At 40.2% G+C, this 23,035-nt stretch overlaps 1 protein-coding gene across 3 annotated transcripts in view; it reads left to right on the top strand.

Moving 5' to 3' along the window:
- prkcaa (protein kinase C, alpha, a) overlaps positions 1-23,035 on the top strand; it is a 488,890-nt gene that overhangs the window by 450,936 nt on the left and 14,919 nt on the right. For all 3 annotated transcript variants that reach the window (XM_034187877.1, XM_034187878.1, XM_034187879.1), the window contains 2 exons: positions 940-1,047; positions 22,039-22,179. In XM_034187877.1, coding sequence (XP_034043768.1) covers positions 940-1,047; positions 22,039-22,179 — 249 coding nt within the window. The remainder of the gene's footprint in view (positions 1-939; positions 1,048-22,038; positions 22,180-23,035) is intronic.

The raw sequence follows: 23,035 nt of genomic DNA, 5'->3' as shown, positions 1-23,035 counted from the left end.
GCCTATTTCTTTCAGTCATGACCCAACTCTCATGACCATAGGTGAGAGTAGGAACAAAGATTGGCCAGTAGATCCAGAGCGTCGCCTTTTTGCTCAGTTCCCTTTTCGTCACAACAGTACGGTAGAGCAAATGCAATGCCGTCCCTGCTACACCGATTCTCTGGCTAATCTCTTGCTCCATTGTCTCCTCACTGGTGAAAAGAGAACTTTGAAAAAACTGAATAAATAAGGAAAATATCTGGTGTTTCCAAATGTATGAATTGGAATTTAATATCAACAATCTGTCAATTCTGGAATGACCTACAGTATTTGCGTTCAAAAGTGAGCTCTTTCACAAGAGAAGTAAAACATTCAAAAATGTTACTCACCTTTTAAACAACTAACAAAAAAGTTATCAATTCTTATGTTCCCTTCCTCAGTGTCTTGTGTGAAATCAAGTAAAGGGGCCATGATACAGACAGACCCTCTTGCTGAAAGGCCCAGTGGAGTGGAAATGAAGAATAATTCATTTTATGGACTGTCAGAACACCCACATTATGGTTACTGATGATAACCAGACTGCAAAGAGAGAGAAAAGCTGGGTCATCCACTCCATTTGCCCTGAAAGGCCTGATTCTGAAAACACTTTGTATAGATTGTACTGTGCAATGTTCATTTTCTCTGTTAAACCTAGACTTTTGTTCCCTCTTTTATACCATGAGTTGTAATGTTGTTCTGTTTTGTAATGTTTTATGTTGTTTTATAATTTGGGTCAGTATAATTATTAAGGAAAGAGACAAAAATGGCTAAATAGACAACATGCCACTGTTGGATTATTTACTGCATTATTGAAACTTCTACAGACTGAACCTTTGGCGGTTTCACTTCTGCAACCACTGATAATCATACTCACTAACGAAGTACTTTTCTACAAATGCTCTTGTTTTGTTGTACTTTCAGCCTCCATTTGATGGAGAGGATGAAGATGAGCTGTTCCAGTCAATCATGGAACACAATGTGTCTTACCCCAAGTCCTTGTCCAAAGAAGCAGTCTCTATCTGCAAAGGGGTGAGTGTTGGTATGGCCAAGGTCAATCTGTCAATTTAAATTAACAGCGTGACTTTGAATCGTAGTAACCAGATCTATCAGATCGATTATAAGTTGAGTTTGCTCACATTTTTAAGGAAGCAATTGAACATAGGTTTTTAAGTATAACCACCTTGATAATTTTCAGAGTGTTGCCAGTGTGGCGAAAAGATATGTTTTCTCTTTAGCCACAATTAGTTTCCTTCAGCCACTTAATGGAGACACGACCTCTTAAACTGGAAGCAGGCAGACACACAAGCTATGCGATGTGGTTACAGATTGCGCAGCTGCTCCCACTGTGTTCCTGCGTGCATGAACCGTCGCACTGGCACAGTGCACGCCTTCCCGTCGGTGCGATGTTTCGTGGTCTGGGAGTTGCCTTGAGTTGTACATATTCGCACTATGTGAAGGGGCCCTAAACGATACCAACAGCATTAGCCCCCAAATTCACATACCAAAGGTTTCATCAGAGATATCTGACTAGATGGTTACCCCAGTAATTATTCCTGGTGTGTAATTCATATGAACTGTGTAACACCATGAAAGATATTCTTAGCCACTATGGCTAAATGCAAATTATTTTAGCCACGTGGCATTTCTATTAGCATTTTGGCTATGTGCCTAATAAATAACACTAGCCCAGAATACTTTGTACACAGACTCACACAAGAGTGATTGTAAGCACTGCTGAGTGGGGTATTTAAGTCAAATAATTGAGTCAAATAATTTCTCTGTTTATCTGTAACTGTTGATACACAGATTTATCTCTGTGTATTTTCCTCCCATCATGCATACGCCTCCTCTCTCTTAATTTGTTTTCTGTTCACTCTCTGCCCACATATCTGAAAATTAATATGGTTAAAACACTTGTTTATTGACAATGGGTCACTTTGACAGTTAGAATGATATTTCAAGGATATATTTTGGCCAATTATGGTAGCCGAGTGCTAATATTGTGTGTGGGTAATGTGCTGCATTCAGTGCATTTTTTTTAACATTGAAGAAACAATTGCAGTGAGATTGGTCTTTCATCAGATATGTTCAGTCTCACTCTTAAAGGGTATTTGTGCTCTGCAATCATCTGCATCAGCTGCCTGTGGCTGCTGGACCTCCAGAGACACAGAGAAAAGAACAGTACAGTGGGTCAGTGCAAGTCAAGCAGGAAAATATCGAACATAGTGAACCGCTTTTTTTCTCACTTTTTCTGAACAGCAAAATGAGGTGATGTGAGAAAAACATCCAAACAAATAACTTCAGCATTTTTGTTTCTTAGGATGAGTGATGATGAGGATGATGTGTACAACTTGCGTCAAACCTTATTTCATTTTGGAGCATTTACTGCATGTTGATTCTTGGTCTGTTGTTTGAGCTAAAGAAGATTGATTATCAGTGTTGAACTGAGGGTCAGCTAACACATGCACTTACGTGTCACAATTCATCACTTCATAGAACTGACAAGGCTGTAGTCATCTGTAGGTGTTGCACATGCACCCACTTGTTTGGACTTTAATCTTTCTTTATGCATTCCTGGATAGGTTGTTTTTGCTTCCTGACAAATGAAATATCAGTGTTACTTCATGTTCATCCTCAGTCGAGCTCATGTACATGAAATATGGATGGAGTTTAGCAGCTACTGAATATTTTGCAGTCATTGATGTGATGAAGGTCACTCAAGGATTGTGTGGTTGCAGAAGGCAAGAACACACAATGTTCATGTTGTTGATGTTGACAGCACGGACCCACAGTAAGTTTGCTGGTTTTGACTGGTTTCATGTTTACACGCTGTGTTTGGACTGACATGCACATGTAGTTGCGTGTCTGCCTGCTTCCAGTTTAAGAGATGCCCAGAGTGAAAAAAATTTTAGCCAGTTAGCATTGCTTTGCATCTTCTGCCTCCCAGAGAGATGGAAAAAAGTGTTTTCCTGTGTGCTGAAATTGATCAGCATTACTTGATATTTGGTGTAAACATTGACCTCCTAGATTTCTGCAGTTATTTTGTCATAGTTCAAACCCATCACCATCATGGCAGTCAGATCAACCTATCAGCTTATTTAGCTTGTTAGGAGAGACGGCATCCATCCCACTTTGGATGGAGCAGCTCTCATTTCTAGAAATCTGGCCAATTTTCTTAAATCCTCCAAACCGTGACTATCCAGGGTTGGGACCAGGAAGCAGAGTTGTAGTCTTACACACCTCTCTGCAGCTTCTCTCCCCCTGCCATCCCCTCATTACCCCATCCCCATAGAGACGGTGCCTGCTCCCAGACCACCAATAACCAGCAAAAATCTATTTAAGCATAAAAATTCAAAAAGAAAAAATAATATAGCACCTTCAACTGCACCACATACTAAAACAGTTAAATGTGGTCTATTAAACATTAGATCTCTCTCTTCTAAGTCCCTGTTAGTAAATGATATAATAATTGATCAACATATTGATTTATTCTGCCTTACAGAAACCTGGTTACAGCAGGATGAATATGTTAGTTTAAATGAGTCAACACCCCCGAGTCACACTATCTGCCAGAACGCTCGTAGCACGGGCCGAGGCGGTGGATTAGCAGCAATCTTCCACTCCAGCTTATTAATTAATCAAAAACCCAGACAGAGCTTTAATTCATTTGAAAGCTTGACTCTTAGTCTTCTCCATCCAAATTGGAAGTCCCAAAAAACAGTTTTATTTGTTGTTATCTATCGTCCACCTGGTCATTACTGTGAGTTTCTCTGTGAATTTTCGGATCTTTTGTCTGACTTAGTGCTTAGCTCAGATAAGATAATTATAGTGGGCGATTTTAACATCCACACAGATGCTGAGAATGACAGTCTCAACACTGCATTTAATCTATTGTTAGACTTGATTGGCTTTGCTCAAAATGTAAATGAGTCCACCCACCACTTTAATCATAACTTAGATCTTGTTCTGACTTATGGTATGGAAATTGAAGACTTAACAGTATTCCCTGAAAACCCCCTTCTGTCTGATCATTTCTTAATATTTACATTTACTCTGATGGACTACCCAGCAGTGGGGAATAAGTTTCATTACAGTAGAAGTCTTTCAGAAAGCTCTGTAACTAGGTTTAAGGATATGATTCATTCTTTATGTTCTCCAATGCCATATACCAATACAGGGCAGAGTAGCTACCTAAACTCTGTGAGTGAGATAGATTATCTCGTCAATAGTTTTATATCCTCATTGAAGACAACTTTGGATGCTGTAGCTCCTCTGAAAAAGAGAGCCTTAAATCAGAAGTGCCTGACTCCAAGGTATAACTCACAAACTCGCAGCTTAAAGCAGATAACCCGTACGTTGGAGAGGAAATGGTGTCTCACTAATTTAGAAGATCTTCACTTAACCTGGAAAAAGAGTCTGTTGCTCTATAAAAAAGCCCTCCGTAAAGCTAGGACATCTTACTACTCATCACTAATTGAAGAAAATAAGAACAACCCCAGGTTTCTTTTCAGCACTGTAGCCAGGCTGACAAATAGTCAGAGCTCTATTGAGCCGAGTATTCCTTTAACTTTAACTAGTAATGACTTCATGACTTTCTTTGCTAATAAAATTTTAACTATTAGAGAAAAAATTACTCATAACCATCCCAAAGACATATCGTTCTCTTTGGCTGCTTTCAGTGATGCCAGTATTTGGTTAGACTCTTTCTCTCTGACTGTTCTGTCTGAGTTATTTTCATTAGTTACTTCCTCCAAACCATCAACATGTCTATTAGACCCCATTCCTACCAGGCTGCTCAAGGAAGCCCTACATTAATTAATGCTTCGATCTTAAATATGATCAATCTATCTTTATTAGTTGGCTATGTACCACAGGCTTTTAAGGTGGCAGTAATTAAACCATTACTTAAAAAGCCATCACTTGACCCAGCTATCTTAGCTAATTATAGGCCAATCTGCAACCTTCCTTTTCTCTCAAAAATTCTTGAAAGGGTAGTTGTAAAACAGCTAACTGATCATCTGCAGAGGAATGGTCTATTTGAATAGTTTCAGTCAGGGTTTAGAATTCATCATAGTACAGAAACAGCATTAGTGAAGATTACAAATGATCTTCTTATGGCCTCAGACAGTGGACTCATCTCTGTGCTTGTTCTGTTAGACCTCAGTGCTGCTTTTGATACTGTTGACCATAAAATTTTATTACAGAGATTAGAGCATGCCATAGGTATTAAAGGCACTGCGCTGCGGTGGTTTGAATCATATTTATCTAATAGATTACAATTTGTTCATGTAAATGGGGAATCTTCTTCACAGACTAAGGTTAATTATGGAGTTCCACAAGGTTCTGTGCTAGGACCAATTTTATTCACTTTATACATGCTTCCCTTAGGCAGTATTATTAGACGGCATTGCTTAAATTTCATTGTTACGCAGATGATACCCAGCTTTATCTATCCATGAAGCCAGAGGACACACACCAATTAGCTAAACTGCAGGATTGTCTTACAGACATAAAGACATGGATGACCTCTAATTTCCTGCTTTTAAACTCAGATAAAACTGAAGTTATTGTACTTGGCCCCACAAATCTTAGAAACATGGTGTCTAACCAGATCCTTACTCTGGATGGCATTACCCTGACCTCTAGTAATACTGTGAGAAATCTTGGAGTCATTTTTGATCAGGATATGTCATTCAATGCGCATATTAAACAAATATGTAGGACTGCTTTTTTGCATTTGTGCAATATCTCTAAAATTAGAAAGGTCTTGTCTCAGAGTGATGCTGAAAAACTAATTCATGCATTTATTTCCTCTAGGCTGGACTATTGTAATTCATTATTATCAGGTTGTCCTAAAAGTTCCCTGAAAAGCCTTCAGTTAATTCAAAATGCTGCAGCTAGAGTACTAGTACTAGCGGCTAGAGTACTAGTACTAGAGTACTAGAAGGAGAGAGCATATCTCACCCATATTGGCCTCTCTTCATTGGCTTCTTGTTAATTCTAGAATAGAATTTAAAATTCTTCTTCTTACTTATAAGGTTTTTAATAATCAGGTCCCATCTTATCTTAGGGACCTCATAGTACCATATCACCCCAATAGAGCGCTTCGCTCTCAGACTGCAGGCTTACTTGTAGTTCCTAGAATTTGTAAGAGTAGAATGGGAGGCAGAGCCTTCAGCTTTCAGGCTCCTCTCCTCTGGAACCAGCTCCCAATTCGGATCAGGGAGACAGACACCCTCTCTACTTTTAAGATTAGGCTTAAAACTTTCCTTTTTGCTAAAGCTTATAGTTAGGGCTGGATCAGGTGACCCTGAACCATCCCTTAGTTATGCTGCTATAGACTTAGACTGCTGGGGGGTTCCCATGATGCACTGAGTGTTTCTTTCTCTTTTTACTCTGTATGCACCACTCTGCATTTAATCATTAGTGATTGATCTCTGCTCCCCTCCACAGCATGTCTTTTTCCTGGTTCTCTCCCTCAGCCCCAACCAGTCCCAGCAGAAGACTGCCCCTTCCTGAGCCTGGTTCTGCTGGAGGTTTCTTCCTGTTAAAAGGGAGTTTTTCCTTCTCACTGTCGCCAAGTGCTTGCTCACAGGGGGTCATTTTGACCATTGGGGTTTTTCCGTAATTATTGTATGGCTTTGCCTTACAATATAAAGCGCCTTGGGGCAACTGTTTGTAGTGATTTGGCGCTATATAAATAAAATTGATTTGATTTTATTTGATTTGATTTACCAGTGCGGCAGGACAATACAACACTGAGAATGTGGAGGGGTACACGCCATACCATTAAAAAGTCTCTACATTGGTAGGTTTTCTTGTGGCTACTCACGTTTTTACTCTGGGTTATCATGGCACACCTTGTATGGATCCACATGGTGATTTGGCACCAGTTTTACACTGGATGTTTTTCCTGACACAACTCCAGAAGTATATAGACCCTGGAGCATGGGTGGCCTTGAACCAGAGACCTTCTCAATGTGTAACAAGGCCTTTAGTCCCCTTCTACTCAGTCTCACTCTCACAGCTTTATTCGCTCTGCTTTCCTCACCGCCCATCTCATCACCTCAAATGTTTTGACATCTATAAAGTTGCTTTATATTTGGGCACACTTTGTGAAAACAGGTATTTAAAGTTTGTATGGACAGGTAATATTCTCGTGGATGTATTGAAATTCCAGGACTTTGTGACAGTGATCCACTACATCAAATAGGAGTTTCATTAATGTTGTTATAGGCCAATAGTCAGCTGATCAGGTCATCAGTCAGTCTAGTGCTGAAATGATGAGCTGAGTAACAGAACACTCGATTGGAAGAATAATGATCATCAGCTTTTTTGATAATCAATAATCATTTAACTCATTTATCAAGACAAAATGTCAATTTATAAAGATTTTCATCTTTTATGGTTGAAATGTTTTTTTTTCAGTTGTTTTACAGCAATGACTGACTGGTTTAAAGCACTTTTAAAAATTTGCAAATGTGTTTAAGCAAGATATTGCCTTATTTTTACTGCTGTTTTGTGGGTTTAACCCATCTATAAAATGTCTTAAACCATGTTTAATCTGATTCAAAATCATTTAGCTGCTTTTTAAAGGATCCATGCCACTGACAAATTGGTTTAAAGTGATTTTCAGAATCAGAATCAGAAGAAGTTTATTGCCATTGCCAGTGAACAGGATTCACAGACTAGGAATTTGGTTCGGTACAATGGTGCAACATTAAGAAGAGATAAAATGCTAAGATAAAATATAACATATGTGTCAAAATAAGATAAAATATAAGATAAAAAAAGAAATATGAAATATAAAAGGCTGTGTGCAACAGAAAAACAGAGAAACAGAAAAAAACAGTGCAGTGGGAGGAGTGCAATTAAAAACCAAAGTACATTGTCTAAAGTGACCCGTGATAAAATGATAAAGTGATAGAGTTAAGCTTAAGGTGACTGAGTTATGAGGTGTTCATGAGTCTAACGGCAGAGGGGAAGAAACTGTTCTTATGGCGGGAGGTTCTGGTCCGGATGGACCGTAGCCTTCTGCCCGAGGGGAGTGGTTTGAATAGACCGTGTGCAGGGTGAGAAGGGTCAGCTGTGATCCGACCTGCTCGGCCCAGAGTCCTGGAGACGTGCAGGTCGTGGAGAGATGGAAGGCTACAGCCAATCACCTTCTCAGCAGAGGCCACAATGCGCTGCAGTCTGTGTCTGTCCCTGGCTGTGGCCCCGGCGTACCACACCGTGATGGAGGAGCAGAGGATGGACTCGATGATGGCCGTGTAGAACTGCACCATCAGCTGGACAGGCAGCTTGGCCTTCTTCAGCTGCCGCAGGAAGTACATCCTCTGCTGGGCCTTCTTGATGAGGGAGCTGATGGTTGACTCCCACTTGAGGTCCTGGGTGCTGGTGGTGCCGAGGAAGCGGTGACAGACCACAGTGGTGATGGGGCTGTTGGTGAGGGTGTGGGAGGGCGGGGGGGCTGTGGCTTTCCTGAAGTCCACGATCATCTCCACTGTTTTCTGGGCGTTGAGCTCCAAGTTGTTGCTGCTGCACCAGGTCACCAGCCGGTCCACCTCCCTCCTGTAGGCAGACTCATCCCCATCCAAAATGAGTCCGATGAGGGTGGTGTTGTCTGCAAACTTGATGAGCTATACAGAGTCGTGGCTGGAGGTGCAGCAGTTAGTGTAGAGGGAGAAGAGCAGGGGGAAAGGACACAGCCCTGTGGAGATCCTGTGCTGAGAGCCCGAGTGTTCGAGACATTTTTTCCCAGCCTCACACGCTGACTCCGGTCTGTCAGGAAGTCTGTGATCCACCTGCAGGTGGAGTTGGGCACGCGGAGCAGAGAAAGTTTGTCCTGTAGCAAAGCTGGTAGGATGGTGTTGAATGCAGAGCTGAAGTCCACAGACAGGATCCTAGCGTAGGTTCCTGGGGAGTCCAGGTGCTGCAGGATGGAGTGCAGGGCCAGGTTTATGGCGTCATCTACAGACCTGTTGGCTCTGTAGGCAAACTGCAGGGGGTCCAGGAGGGGGTCAATGATGGACTTCAGGTGGGATAAAACCAGGCGTTCGAAGGTCTTCATGACTACAGACGTGAGAGTCACAGGCCTGTAGTCATTAAGTCCAGTGACGCGTGGTTTCTTGTGGACTGGAACTATGATTGAGGACTTGAAATAGACTGGAACATGGCATGACTCCAGGGAGGTGTTGAAGATCCCCGTGAAGACTGGGGCCAGCTCATCAGCGCAGTGTGTCAGGGTGGCAGGAGAGACACAGTCTGGGCCCGGGGCCTTACGTGGATTCAGCCTTTTGAAATGTCTCCTCACGTCCTCCTCTTGGACCGAGAGGGCAACAGGGGGAGTGGGGAGGGCAGCAGTGAGAGGGGGGAGGTCCAGAATGTTTGAATATCCAGTTGTGTGGGGGGTGGGGAGGTGTGAGTCTTTGTCTTCAAAGCGTGAATAGAAGACGTTCAGGTTGTTGGCCAGCTTGAGGTCGTCAATAGAACGAGGTGCTTTGGGCTTGTAGTTGGTGATCTCTTTCAACCCCCTCCACACAGAGGCCGAGTCGTTGGCAGAGAACCTTTGCTGCAGACGTGAACTGTACATGGATTTAGCCTTTGCCACCTCCTTGCTAAATCTGTACTTTGCACCTCTATAGCTGTCTCGGTCTCCTTCTGTGAAAGCCACCTCTTTCTGCTGACGGAGCTGCCGGAGTTTAGGTGTGAACCAGGGCTTGTCATTGTTATATCTCACCCTGGTACGCGGTGGGATGATGCTGTCTTCACAGAAATTAATATATGACATCACAGTGTCCGTGTAGTCATCTAGACTGTCTGTTGAAGCCTCAAACATATCCCAATCTGTGGTGGCCAAGCACACACGTAGCTCCTCTACAGCTTCATTGCTCCACACTTTAGACGTCCTCACAACAGGTTTAGAGAGTTTAAGTCTCTGTCTGTACATGGGGATCAAGTGGACCATCACGTGATCTGAGAGTCCCAAAGCTGCACGGGCCACCGCGTGGTACGCACCACTCACTGTCGTGTAACAATGATCTAACGTGTTCCCTTCTCTGGTCGGGCATTTAACAAACTGTTTGTATTTTGGTAATTCCTGACTGAGATTCCCTTTGTTAAAATCACCGAGAATTATAACAAGAGAGTCCGGAAAGTCTCTCTCCACGCTCATAATCTGATCCCCGAGCACGCGCTCGGCCTCGTGCATGTCCGCGCTCGGTGGAATATACACAGAGCAAAGTATGAAAGAGTTAAACTCACGTGGAGAGTAGAACGGTCTGCAATTTATGAGGAGATATTCCAGAGAGGGACAGCAGTGTTGGGAGATCACAGTCACATCGGAGCACCAGGCGTTGTTGATATAGAAGCAGAGTCCTCCACCTCTTGTTTTTCCACCAGAGAGTGCTCGGTCTCTGTCTGCGCGGAGGAGTCGGAATCCCTCTAGTTGGAGCACGCAGTCCAGTGTCTGTGCATTTAACCACGTCTCCGTGAAGCACAGTACACAAGATGAGGAGAAATCTCTATTCTTCTTCATCAGCAGTGCCAGCTCATCCATCTTGTTGTGGAGTGAGCGGACGTTGGAGAGAAATATCCCAGGTAGGGGCGTGCGCGTGCCCCTTCGTCTGAGGTGCACGAGAGCTCCAGCTCCTCTACGCCGTCATCTCACTTTTTTGGCCAAAAAGTGAACCAGTTCAGCTGCAGGCACTAAAAAAACTGGCGTAATGTCCGTGGGTGTTGATGATTTGATGTTTAGAAGCTCCTCGCGGGTGTAGGGACACGATGACACATGATTCACGCACAAAAACAGACAAAACAGGGAGCACCAGAATACCAGGGCGCCTTCACGTGGCGCCATCGTATGTCTGCATGAGATAATTTTAAGATAATTATAAGGGTTTTAAAGCAGATCATTGGTAAGGGCCCTGTCACACCATGACGATTTAGCCAGCCAGTACCAATCGTAGTAAAAACTCTTATAAATTATGCAGCTGTCACACCATGATGATTAAGCCACCTTATGCTGACAGCCCTGTTTCCACCGAGTGGTTTTGGATTGGTACTGCACGGTATGATACGTGTTGGAACAGTTAAGCCTGGCTCAGTTTGTGTTTCCACTGCCGGCATAACCTTTTTTTGGCAGGTGGAGCACTTAAATATTGACGGGCATGTCATCAAGTGCACATACGCTGTCGCGCAGCATCTCTTCTCCACAGGTGCTGTTATTCTTTCAACTTTTAAAATAAGTTAATTCTCTTGTTGTGGCACAAAGTGCCAGCATTGAATGAATGAATGAATGAGTTTATTCAGCACGCACATAAACAAAACAAAACAAAATACCAACATAAACTCTTACTAACATAAATTAAAAAAACAAACAAAAGAAAAATACAACAAGAACTCAGTTTCTCAAATTAGGTGCGACCGAAAGGGCATGGGCTGAAGCAAAAGCTTATAAACACCCACCCCGTACACCCATTACTATCCACAGTTAAATACACTCAAATAAGATAGAAATCAGAAAATAACATAACTAAACAGAATAGAACAATTTCATATTTACATTTTACATTTACATTTTATATCTACATTAGAATATAGTTAGGTACTAACAATTGCATCAATGGCATTCCATTATTTTCAATTCATTTAAAGTTTAACACATTTTTACCTAAGCAATTACAAATAGTCTTGCACCCTGAACATTACTGGCATAATGTCATACACCAAATACTGTTCAATGTCTATACAACAGTCTACACTTCTTACTAACTCTATAAACATTTTTACTCGTTTATGTACTGTGCTAACATAATTTCTTTATATTTCTTTTTGAACTTATAAGTGTTTCCACACAATTTAATGTGGTTGTCCAAATGATTCCATAATTTAACTCCACATACCGACACACACCAACTTTTCAGAGTAGTTCTTACATAATTTACTATAAAGTTACCACATCCCCTCAATCCATACTGTCCTTCTTTCTTACAGAACAGTTTCTGTATATTACATGGCAGTTCATTTTTATTGGCTTGAAACATTAGTAATGCAGTATGAAACTTTACCAAATCAGTCATTTTTAATAATTTTGACCTGATAAACAATTCATTTGTGTGGTCTAGATATCCTACTTTATGCAAAATTCTAACTATGCGTTTTTGTAATATAATGAGGGGATGAAGTGAACTCTTATAGTTGTTACCCCATACTTCTATACAGTAAGTTAAATAAGGCAAAATCAATGTACAATATAACACTCGAAGGGCATCATGCTCCAATAAATATTTAACTTTATTAATAACGGCGAGACTTTTGGAAACTTTACTCTGTATATATCTAATGTGCTTTTTCCAGCTTATTTTTTCATCTATTATTACACCAAGAAATTTACATTCTGAAACTCTTTCAATTTGAACACCATTTATACATATCTTTATCTCAGAGTTTACTTTGTAGTTTCCGAAAAACATTATTTTAGTTTTATCTAGATTTAAAGATCATTTATTTGTGTCCATCCAACTTTTTAGTTTATTCAATTCCTCATTAATAATACAGGTAAGTTCACTATAATTTTCATTTGCATAAAATATGTTTGTGTCATCCGCAAATAAAATCATTCTCATCATTTTGGATATGTTAAATATGTCATTTATATATTCTCTGGTTCAGGCTGATACACACCTGGAGCAGAAAAACCACATAGGGACTTGCTTTAAAACGCTACGTTTCTTCAGCCACGACAAGGAATTAAAGTATTTTCAGGTGTTGTTTTCAAAAATCAGGAGGCTTTATGTGGATAAGTTTTTGTCAGGCTGTGATGATGAATCCGACTGAAACGACGTAACAGAAAAGAACAGTACATAACTTCAGTATTTATGAACACCTCTGAACTTTTATTTTTAATCTGTGTAGAAATGGTTTTAATATTTGACTATAGATTTGAACGAGTCACTGGACAGCATCAATGGATGTATTTTGATTTATGCATAACTTACAAGAAACGTGTGTCAACAATCGCATAACTTACCTACAACGAATGAGACATATGCTGTAATGCATCAAAAATATTGCGCATGGTATACATTTGTCCACGTATATCAGCGTGCTTCAGCTGGCTCTCAACTTTTACGGAACTTACCCATAACTGTATGCCAGCGTATGCCAAGGTTCTTTATACGGTTTGCATACGCTGGCTAAATCGCTAAGGTGAGACAGGGGTGTAACCATTTATATTGCTCAAATCTAATTGTAATTTTAATTCTGTTTAAACTTAAACTGCTTTCAATTGGTTATATACAACAACTGACTAGCACTGGATTTAGATTATATGTAGGAGAGAAAAGCACTTATTTTAAGACATGCTAAAGAATTACTTGATTAATCATAAAGATATTCAACAGATAAACAGAAGATAAACAGATACTATGAAGACATTCACACAACTGTCACCATCAACAGATCAACAAATCACTGTTTGTTTGTTTTCCTATCATCAATGTTTTTCTGATTTCCTCTATAAACTGGAAGTCAGATGTGATCCGGCTCATTGAAAGGTACCCATGGAAACCAAGTAACCCAATGACTGTGCACAAGCCTTCAGTTTAGGTTTTCATGAGATACAAGAGCATTTTTTGTCTTTCATAAGGAATATTTACTTTTATTCATATTAAGTATCATTAAAAAACATGAGGCTTTTGTAGCTTTGGATATTTTTCCCCTAGTGTAAGAATACTCAGCACACAAAGTCACAATATGTATGTAGTAGGCATGTCCCGATCAGGTTTTTTTGGCCCCGATCCGATTCCGAGTCATCTATTTTGAGTATCTGCCGATACCGAGTCCCGATCCGATACTTTAAAAAACTGAATGAACAATGAACAAATGCTAAATATATAATAATTTCATTTTAATCACCTTTTATTATTCATCATCATCATTTATCATTTTATTATTTATCACTTAAACAGTGCACTTCTCCTTGAGGTAGCTTGAACAATCAAGTAATAATCTACCAGACTTAAAAAATGTACAAATTTCCATGTTATTTTATTTGTCTAAAAATAAATGCCCAAGGTTCCGTATGTTAAACAAGAAATTATCTAATCTGAAATAACAGGTGGTTTTAATTTATAGATGAAAGGTTTTTAAAGAACCATTTATTAATTTAGCTATTTTAATTACAAGTGTTCTAAACTTTTTTAATCAGAAATTTTGAGGTAAGAAACAACTTCAGACACGTGGTTTCTGCACTGATCTGTGGTTCAAATCCCCGCCTGACTGGAAAATCACTAAGGGCCCTTGGGGAAGGTCTCCCGGTGTGTAGTGAGCGCCTTGTATGGCAGCACCCTGACATCGGAGTGAATGTGAGGCATAATTGTAAAACGCTTTGAGCATCTGATGCAGATGGAAAAGCACTTTATAAATGCAGTCCATTTACCATTTGTACAGATCAGTGGTTTCTGCCACTAGTCTTCCGTGTTTTGGCCCAACGCGTCATTCCTATTGGACAGCGTGAAGCTACGTCACAGCTCAGAGAATGTTCAAAAGTCAACTTGAAAAGTAAAAGGAACAAAAAAAACAACTTACATTTGCGTCCTGACAGTCCTCAGTGTACCCCTCTGATGCTTTATCAGTGTTCAACAAGTTCAGAGCAACGCAGTGAACGTGAATGAAGACGGAAGCTCTTTAAGACGCGCTCCTATGATGTGATGAGTGTGCACGTCGCTCATGCGCACACCATCTCTCGCTCCGTTTGGCAGACAAACGATCACAGGACAATTTGTTTTTTTTCTTTTTGTTAATCAGATGACAGATTGTCGTCCTGAGGACTTGGTCAGCACCGGGTCCTGCTGCGCACGGAAGGATGACTGAGCAAGAGTTTCGGTGGGAAAGTGTCCATCATCCTCTTGTCATTCCATCGAGGCATCAGGCTGAGCGCGTAAACACACAAACAGCAGTACTGCGAAAGAAACTTTGCGCGCGTAACTCCCCCCACCTCTGTCCGGTTGAACTTATGTTTTTTCTTTTGTTCAATTAAAAAAAAAAAAGATTGGGTTGAACTTTGACCGCGTCAGCCTGCCGACAAGCAACATGCGCGCTCCCATCAGAAGCGTCATGTCAAAAGCAGAGCTAAAGCGACGCTTCTGACGCCTCTAAAAAGCAACACGTCTCACGCCTCTGATGCTTCTGATGCGTGAAAGGCTCATTAATCTGCAATAATGAGCCTGAAATAGCGCTGATCAAAATAATGACGATAAAATCTATATCGGATTCCTGATTGGGATGCAACATCCGATTTCGATCAAGTCTGAAACCACATGATGGGGCCCGATTTCCGATCACGTGATCGGATTGGGACATCCCTAATATGTAGTATGTCAAACATACTACATACATCCAAAGGAGAACTGTGAGAAGAGCTGACACATATGTGCATGTGTAAATCGGGACATGCTGCAGGTTGGCAGTCTTATCTGTTTATGGGCATATGTGCACAAATGTCCTCTAACCTTGACTATCCTACTTTGAAAACCAACACTATGCACGGTGCCTGAGCCAAGTTGAAAAAAAAAACGTATTTACATTAAATCAGTAAACCGGAAGAAGAATAAAAGGCGAAGTTAGCGCGAAAAGGTGGAAGAGCTGAGAAGGTTGTTGAAACAGCGGCTAACTGCTGCTAATGAAGCTGAGATATTTGAGTTGGTAGAAACAAACAGATTGCAGAGCAGCAAAAAGAAACGAGTGGATTTAAAGAAGAGAAGAAACTAGTTTTCAAGCCTGAAGTTCGCTGATCCACAGCAGCATCAGCGCAGTTCCACCGGCGCGGCTCCACTGAGGCCCGAGGCGCCAGCACACATCCACCGGCGCGGCTCCACCTGAAGCCTGAGGTGCCAGCGCAGTTCCACCGGCGAGGCTTTACCGAGGCCTGAGGCGCCAACGCGGAGTTATCTGACCATGGGTCCGAAGAAGGCACTGACGGCGGAGGAGGGAGACGATATCAAGAAGTCCCTGGACTTTTTATCTGAGGAAATCTCTGTTGTTAAAATGCAGCAGAAATCCATTATGGAGCTGGTGGAAGAAGTGAAGGCTCTCCGGATCCAGAATGCCGAGAAAGACCGGCGTCTGGTGCACCTGGAGAACCGTGTTGCGGAGTTGGAACAGTACACAAGGATGAACGACGTTATTATTACAGGAATTCATATTAAACCTCGATCCTACGCACGGGCGGTGTCAGAAGACAGCGGAGGGGAGGCCAGTGAGCAGGAGGCCAGCTCAGTGGAACAACAGGTGGCTGACTTCCTGCAATCTAAAGGTATTCATATGGACTGTAATAACATTGAAGCGTGCCACCCCCTGCCCAGGAGAGAGGATGGAGACAAGCGAGCAGTTATAATGAGGTTTGTCAACAGAAAACATAAAATGGCATTGTTAAAACAGGGACGGAAACTCAAAGGAACAAACGTATTCATCAATGAACATCTGACCAAAAGAAATGCAGACATCGCCAGGAAAGCTCGTTTCTTAAAAAATTCAACAGACATGGACATCCAACTGCAAAACATTTATCAAATTGAATGGAACACCAGAACAAGCGAAGGTTATGGTAATCAGGAACATCGAGGAACTGGACAAATACGACCAATAAGGTATGAGGACACAAACACATCACAATACCATGACACAGACCAGAGGAACCTATTCATCTACTACATCATCTACATCTGGAGACAAGAAGGATATAACTCAAAGGATTGCTGATCATGGAAAAGTAGAACTGAGAACATTTAAATACACAGACCACAATGTACTGGACTTGGAGCATGATATAGACCCGGACAATAATTTCTTCTCAAATATCAATGACAGTTGTTGCTATTATACAGATGAACAGTTTAATCGGATCATTAAAACGGATAACAAATGATCAATAATCCATTTCAACAGCAGAAGTCTATATGCAAACTTTAACAACATTAAAGAATATTTAAGTCAATTTAAAAAAATATTTAACATAATTGCTATATCAGAAACATGGATCAATGAAGATAAAGGAATGGATTTTGAACTGGATGGATATGAATTTAACTGTGTAAACAGAAAGAATAAGAGTGGAGGAGAAGTGGCTGTGTATGTGGATAAGAACATGGATTATAAAATAGTAGACAATATGACAACTGTGATCAATAACTTATTAGAATGTATAACTATTGAAATATGTGAAGAAAAAAGCAAAAATGTATTAGTCAGCTGTATATATAGAGCACCAGGATCTAGTATTGAAACATTCACTGACTGTATGGAAAAAACGTTCTCAAAAACTAATCAAAAAACTGTGTTCATTTGTGGTGACTTAAATATTGATCTGCTCAATCCAAATAAGCATAAAATAACAGATGAATTTATCAATATAATGTACAGTGTTGTGAAAGTGTAGGAACACGGACCCACAACAGGGGGCGCAATGAATGGACAATGGAGGAAGTAAAAAACAAGATTTACTACTGAAACAAGCACGAGTAGTATAACAAACACAATGTTTAGGGTCGAATCCGCTGGTGTCGTGTGGGCAGGCTCGAAGATAGGAGACGTCCGTCTCAGTCGAACCGGAACCACCCAGATCTCCACTGCCACCGAACCCCGGAAATACTGGAACCGCCAAGTCCCGAATTCCCAGGTGGCCACTGCCTCCGCTCGTCGGATCCGGTACTGCTGGCAGGAGAGAGCAAGAACACACAGGAGTGGATGAACGCACCCAGTACAGAGAGGGGAGAAGCCGCCTCCACCTCTTGGCAAAGTTCAGCAGGAAGGTGAGTACTTATCCAAAGAAGGAGGGTCTCAGTAGTCACCAGTCCTGAAAGGTTTAACACGTTTATCAATCACAGAATATGCTGCAGAGAATGTTACCTTGGTCTTAGGCGATATCTCGGCACTGAGGTGGAGACGCCGTCCTCCTGATATACCTCGGTGCTGAGTAGAAACAGCTGTGTTTGGTGATGGGTGACAGCTGTCACCCAGATTACTCCCATGATGCGGTCGCGCCCTCTGGTGCCTGGAGCCCGCACTCCAGGCAGGGCGCCCTCTGGTGGTGGTGGCCAGCAGTACCTCCTCTTCAGCGGCCCACACAACAGTACAGTATGAGTTTATATCCAAAATCACCAGGCCAAGCAGAATTACATCCATAGTGCTACCTTAATTGATAATATATTCAGCAATGATATTGAGAATAATACTGTGAGTGGATTATTAATCAATGACATTAGTGATCATATACCAGTTTTCATCGTATATAATAGAAACCATTGGCGGAATCAGCCAGAGGAGAAAATAAAATACAGGCGAGTGCGGACAGAGGAAAACATGAACACACTAAAGAAGGATTTACAGGAGCAAAACTGGGAAAAGGTATACAGTGAAAGTGATGTTGATAGTGCATATGAAACTTTTTACAAATATTTACATCATTATATGATAAAAATTGTCCAATTAAACAAGACTACAGAAAACAAAAAATCCAAGATCGACCATGGATGACGAAAGGGTTACGAAATGCATGTAATAAGAAAAATACACTGTATAGAGAATTCATAAAACTAAAGACTAAAGAGGACAGAAATAGATATAAGAAATACAAAAATAGATTAACTAATATTATCGGGTATGTAGGAAGGAATATTATAGTAACGTATAATATAATAACAAAAACAATATTAAAGGAATGTGGGATATATTAAATAGCATTATCAAAAATGGTAATAAAAAACAGAGTTACCCTCAGTATTTCATTGATAATAATGTTAAGAAGGAAAATAAGGATGAGGTAGTCAACGGTTTTAATAATTTTTTTGTAAATATTGGACCAAGCTTGGCAGAAAAAATTCCCGATTCCCAACCTGAGGATTGGGATAATAATCTCATAGAAAGAAATCCCTGTTCAATGTTCCTCACAGCAGTGGATGGAAAAGAAATTATAGACATTGTGAATAATTGTAAATATAAAACATCTACCGATTTAAATGAAATTGATATGGTGGTGGTAAAACAGGTCATTGAATGGATTGTAGAACCATTAACATACATCTGTAACTTATCATTTCAAACCGGTAAATTTCCCAATCAAATGAAAATAGCTAAGGTTGTGCCGCTGTATAAGACACACCACTTCACAAATTATAGACCTGTTTCTTTGCTTCCACAATTTTCCAAATTATTAGAAAAGTTATTCAATAATAGATTAGACAAATTCATAAATAAACATAATTACTTACTGATAGTCAATATGGAGATTACAAACGCCATAGACCACAATTACATGCAGCTTGGGATATTTATAGACATTAAAAAGGCTTTGATACAATCAGTCATGACATATTAATCATAAACTGGACAGTATGGGATTAGGGGGTTGGTGTTGCACTGGGTGAGAAGCTACTTAAGTAACCGAAAACAGTTTGTGAGTTGGGGGAATATACATCATCCTGCTTGGACAATGCTGTGGCATCCCACAGGGGTCAGTATTGGGTCCAAAACTGTTTCTAATTTATATAAATGATTATTGTCACTGTTTCCAAAATATTAAAATAGTATTATTTGCCGTGACACAAGCATTTTTTGTCAGGGGGGATTTGCAGGAGTTAATGAGGAGGATCAGTATAGAAATGGGAAAATTGAAAATATGGTTTGACAGAAACAATTATCATTAAACTTAAGTAAAACAAAATCATGTTATTTGACTCTTGTAATACAGACATACAGGTTCAGTTACAAGTCGAGGGGGGTAGATATTGAAAGGGTTACGTGGGAAAATAAGTTTCTGGGTGTGATAATAATGATAAGATAAACTGGAAGACTCATATAAACATAGACAAAGTAAACTGTCAAGAGCATTCAGTTCTAAACAAAGTGAAACATATTCTGGACACAACTCACTCCCGCAATTCTTTACTGCTCACTGGTTTTACCATATTTACGTACTGGTGCAGAGGTATGGGTAATACTTATAAGGTTACAACACAATCACTATCAGTAATGCAGAAAAGAGCTATAAGAATTAGTCATAATACTGGCATAGAGATCATACAAATTCACTATTTTTACAATCCAAAATCTTAAAATTCACAGACTTGGTTCAGTTTTCAACAGTACAAATCGTGTATAAAGCAATAAACAATTACTTCCAGCAAATATTAAAAATATTGTTTTTAACAGATCAGGGGATTGCAATCTGAGGGGGAAATTTAATTTAAAGCATCAGTGGGCACGAACAACATTAAAAGGTTTCTGTATTTCTGTCTGCGGGGTGAGGATGTGGAACAGATTGGGAGTGGGGCTCAAGCAATGTTCAAACATGAACCAGTTCAAACAACGGTACAAAAATATGTTTTTTTCTAGGTATAGGGAGGAGGAAGGGTAATGGGGGTTAGGGTGTTTTTGTTTTTTGCTTCAGCTTGTAAATATATAGTATTTTGTATGTAAGTAGGTATGTGTAGGTGTATATTTATGTTTGTGTATATATATATTGATATCGGTTTAGGTGTGTAGGAATCTATGTGTATATGTGGCAAAGGGTATTACTGGTTGTGGGGAAGAAGGGGTAGGGATAAATAAGCTGATGCTTCACCCTACCCCTTTTCGGACATGTTGGGTACACAGTAGGAACTTTTTTGTTGTTGTCTTCACTGATCTATCTTGTATTTGTTGTTGTATCAAATGTTCGAAATAAACAGTTTTCATTCATTCATTCATTCATTCAAATCTGGCTCACACAAACAAAACACCATTTCCATTTCAGATTCCTCTGTGTGAAGAAGTGATTTTGTTCTTGGACTGTTAACCCTGAAACCCAGCAGGTCTCAAAATCACTGTTTATCCTTTCTTTGTGTTTCACTTCAGACAAATAACTTGAATGAAGAATCTTGAGTCAAAATATTCATATTCAGGGTTTTCATGTATCCCATAATCCCTTGCGTGCCAGAGAGTTGCTGTAGTCAAAACAACATAGAGAATCCACATGATAACAATTGTAAATGAATATTATACTACAAAAATGTAATTTTTTTATGCTTTTCATCACACTAATAAAAGACTGCTGCATGATACCCTGAAAACTTGCTAAAACAATTATAACAAATAATCTATGTCTGCTACGTTTAATCAGCGTGGAATTTAATAAGCGCAAACCGAATTTCAGACATATTATATATATTAATCTGGAACATACAGGACAAACAGTGTTGTAAAGAACAATAATCAAGACGTTAAAGAGCAAACTTCACTTTCTCCCAGAACAACATGATCAGGAAGCGAGCGTAGCTCACAGCAGCTCCCATTGAAAATAACAGAGAGACAACCTGTGATTCTCCCATGTTTATATAAAACAAATGCAATAACAACATCTATAATCCCAGAGAATATATTCACGAGAGTTTTAGGCACCAAATAAAAATAGTTTTATGTCGCGATGTTAATGGTGTTGTCCGTGTGCAGTGGTTAAAGTGAAGCGTGATCAGAGCATCTCATTGCAGTTCTCAATGTTACTGAGATCTCGCAGCACGACGACCTCTCTGAGGTTTTGCAGGATTTGAAACCTGAAAAGCCTCAATAAAAAGTCTCAATGAAGTCGGACAGACACTAAATAAAATTCACCATCTTCCTCACCACTGAGGGATTGCCAAGATGACAATATATTCACCAAGCTCCAACTCCTGCTGTTCTGCTGTTGGTTCCACTATGATTAGTTTTTGTTAAAATGGTTTTAGGGTCATGTGAAAAGCAGCAAACAATTCAACAAAACCACACAGGAAAAAATAACTTACAAGAACAATACTTCAAAACAGCTCCCCTTCAGTTCCATGTTCATTTTTCCTTCCTGGGAGTTAATACAGAGATTCTGCATGACCTGTAGTCCAGAACAGAAATGGGTGAATAATCTTGATGTAAGGGGAATCCCTGCTATGACTCAGCGTCTTACCTCATGTCTTTGTATTAACTTGGCATTTACTGTTTCCCCTGTATGAACAGCTGATGACCAAGCACCCATCCAAACGTCTGGGCTGTGGCCTGGAGGGAGAAAGGGACATCAGAGAAAACGCTTTCTTCAGACGCATAGACTGGGACCGCCTCCAGAACAGGGAGATACAGCCCCCCTTCAAGCCCAAAGTGGTGAGTTGTGTGCAAGTGTGCGTTCAGAAAAAAAATGATTGTGCTGAGAGTCAATTCATATCTGTCTATTATTCATGCACTTTAAGGGCTGTATCTTCTACCAAGTGCAAAGTGGCACAGAGAGCAGCATGAGTGTTTGTGCTAGTTTCTACCCGATGGTTGATTTTCACAGCCGTCACCCAGGTCTGTTAAGTCACGAGTCCACACAGACTCATATGGGCATGTTGGTCTGAAAATGAGGTGTGGTCAGGCGCAGAGCCAGTGTGTTTGTATCGCCTTGAACCAAAATGTATTAGCACCATAAACCAGCAGAAACCTGGTCTAAAGTGCAGTCGTATATATTTATTGTATTTAAAGAGCACAACACCCAGGCACACCTTATATAATCAGATTGACAAAATATTTACGGTATGCTTATATATACAGTGAAACTGAATTTAAATAACCATTATAATAAATAACAGTAAAAATGCTAAACTTCACCTGTGTATATGTAAGTATCTTTGCATATCTGTTGGAAATACCATACCATACTCTCTTTATTTATAAAGCACTTTACTGCAACCAGAGCTGATCCAAAGTGCTGTACACTAAAACATACAGTTAAAACATTAAGACTTATATTTAAACTAGTTAATCAAATCAAATCAATTTTATTTATATAGCGCCAAATCACAACAACAGTTGCCCCAAAGCGCTTTATATTGCAAGGCAAAAGCCATACAATAATTACAGAAAAACCCCAACGGTCAAAATGACCCCCTGTGAGCAAGCACTTGGCGACAGTGGGAAGGAAAAACTCCCTTTCCTTCCCAGTTAATAAATATAAAATCTAAAAACTATAAAATCTAAACAA

Source organism: Thalassophryne amazonica, chromosome 15 (assembly GCF_902500255.1).
Source record: "Thalassophryne amazonica chromosome 15, fThaAma1.1, whole genome shotgun sequence".
NCBI classification, from domain to species: domain Eukaryota; kingdom Metazoa; phylum Chordata; class Actinopteri; order Batrachoidiformes; family Batrachoididae; genus Thalassophryne; species Thalassophryne amazonica.
The sequence above is the reverse complement of the archived record's forward strand: the minus strand, read 5'-3'. Positions and strand labels throughout refer to the sequence as shown.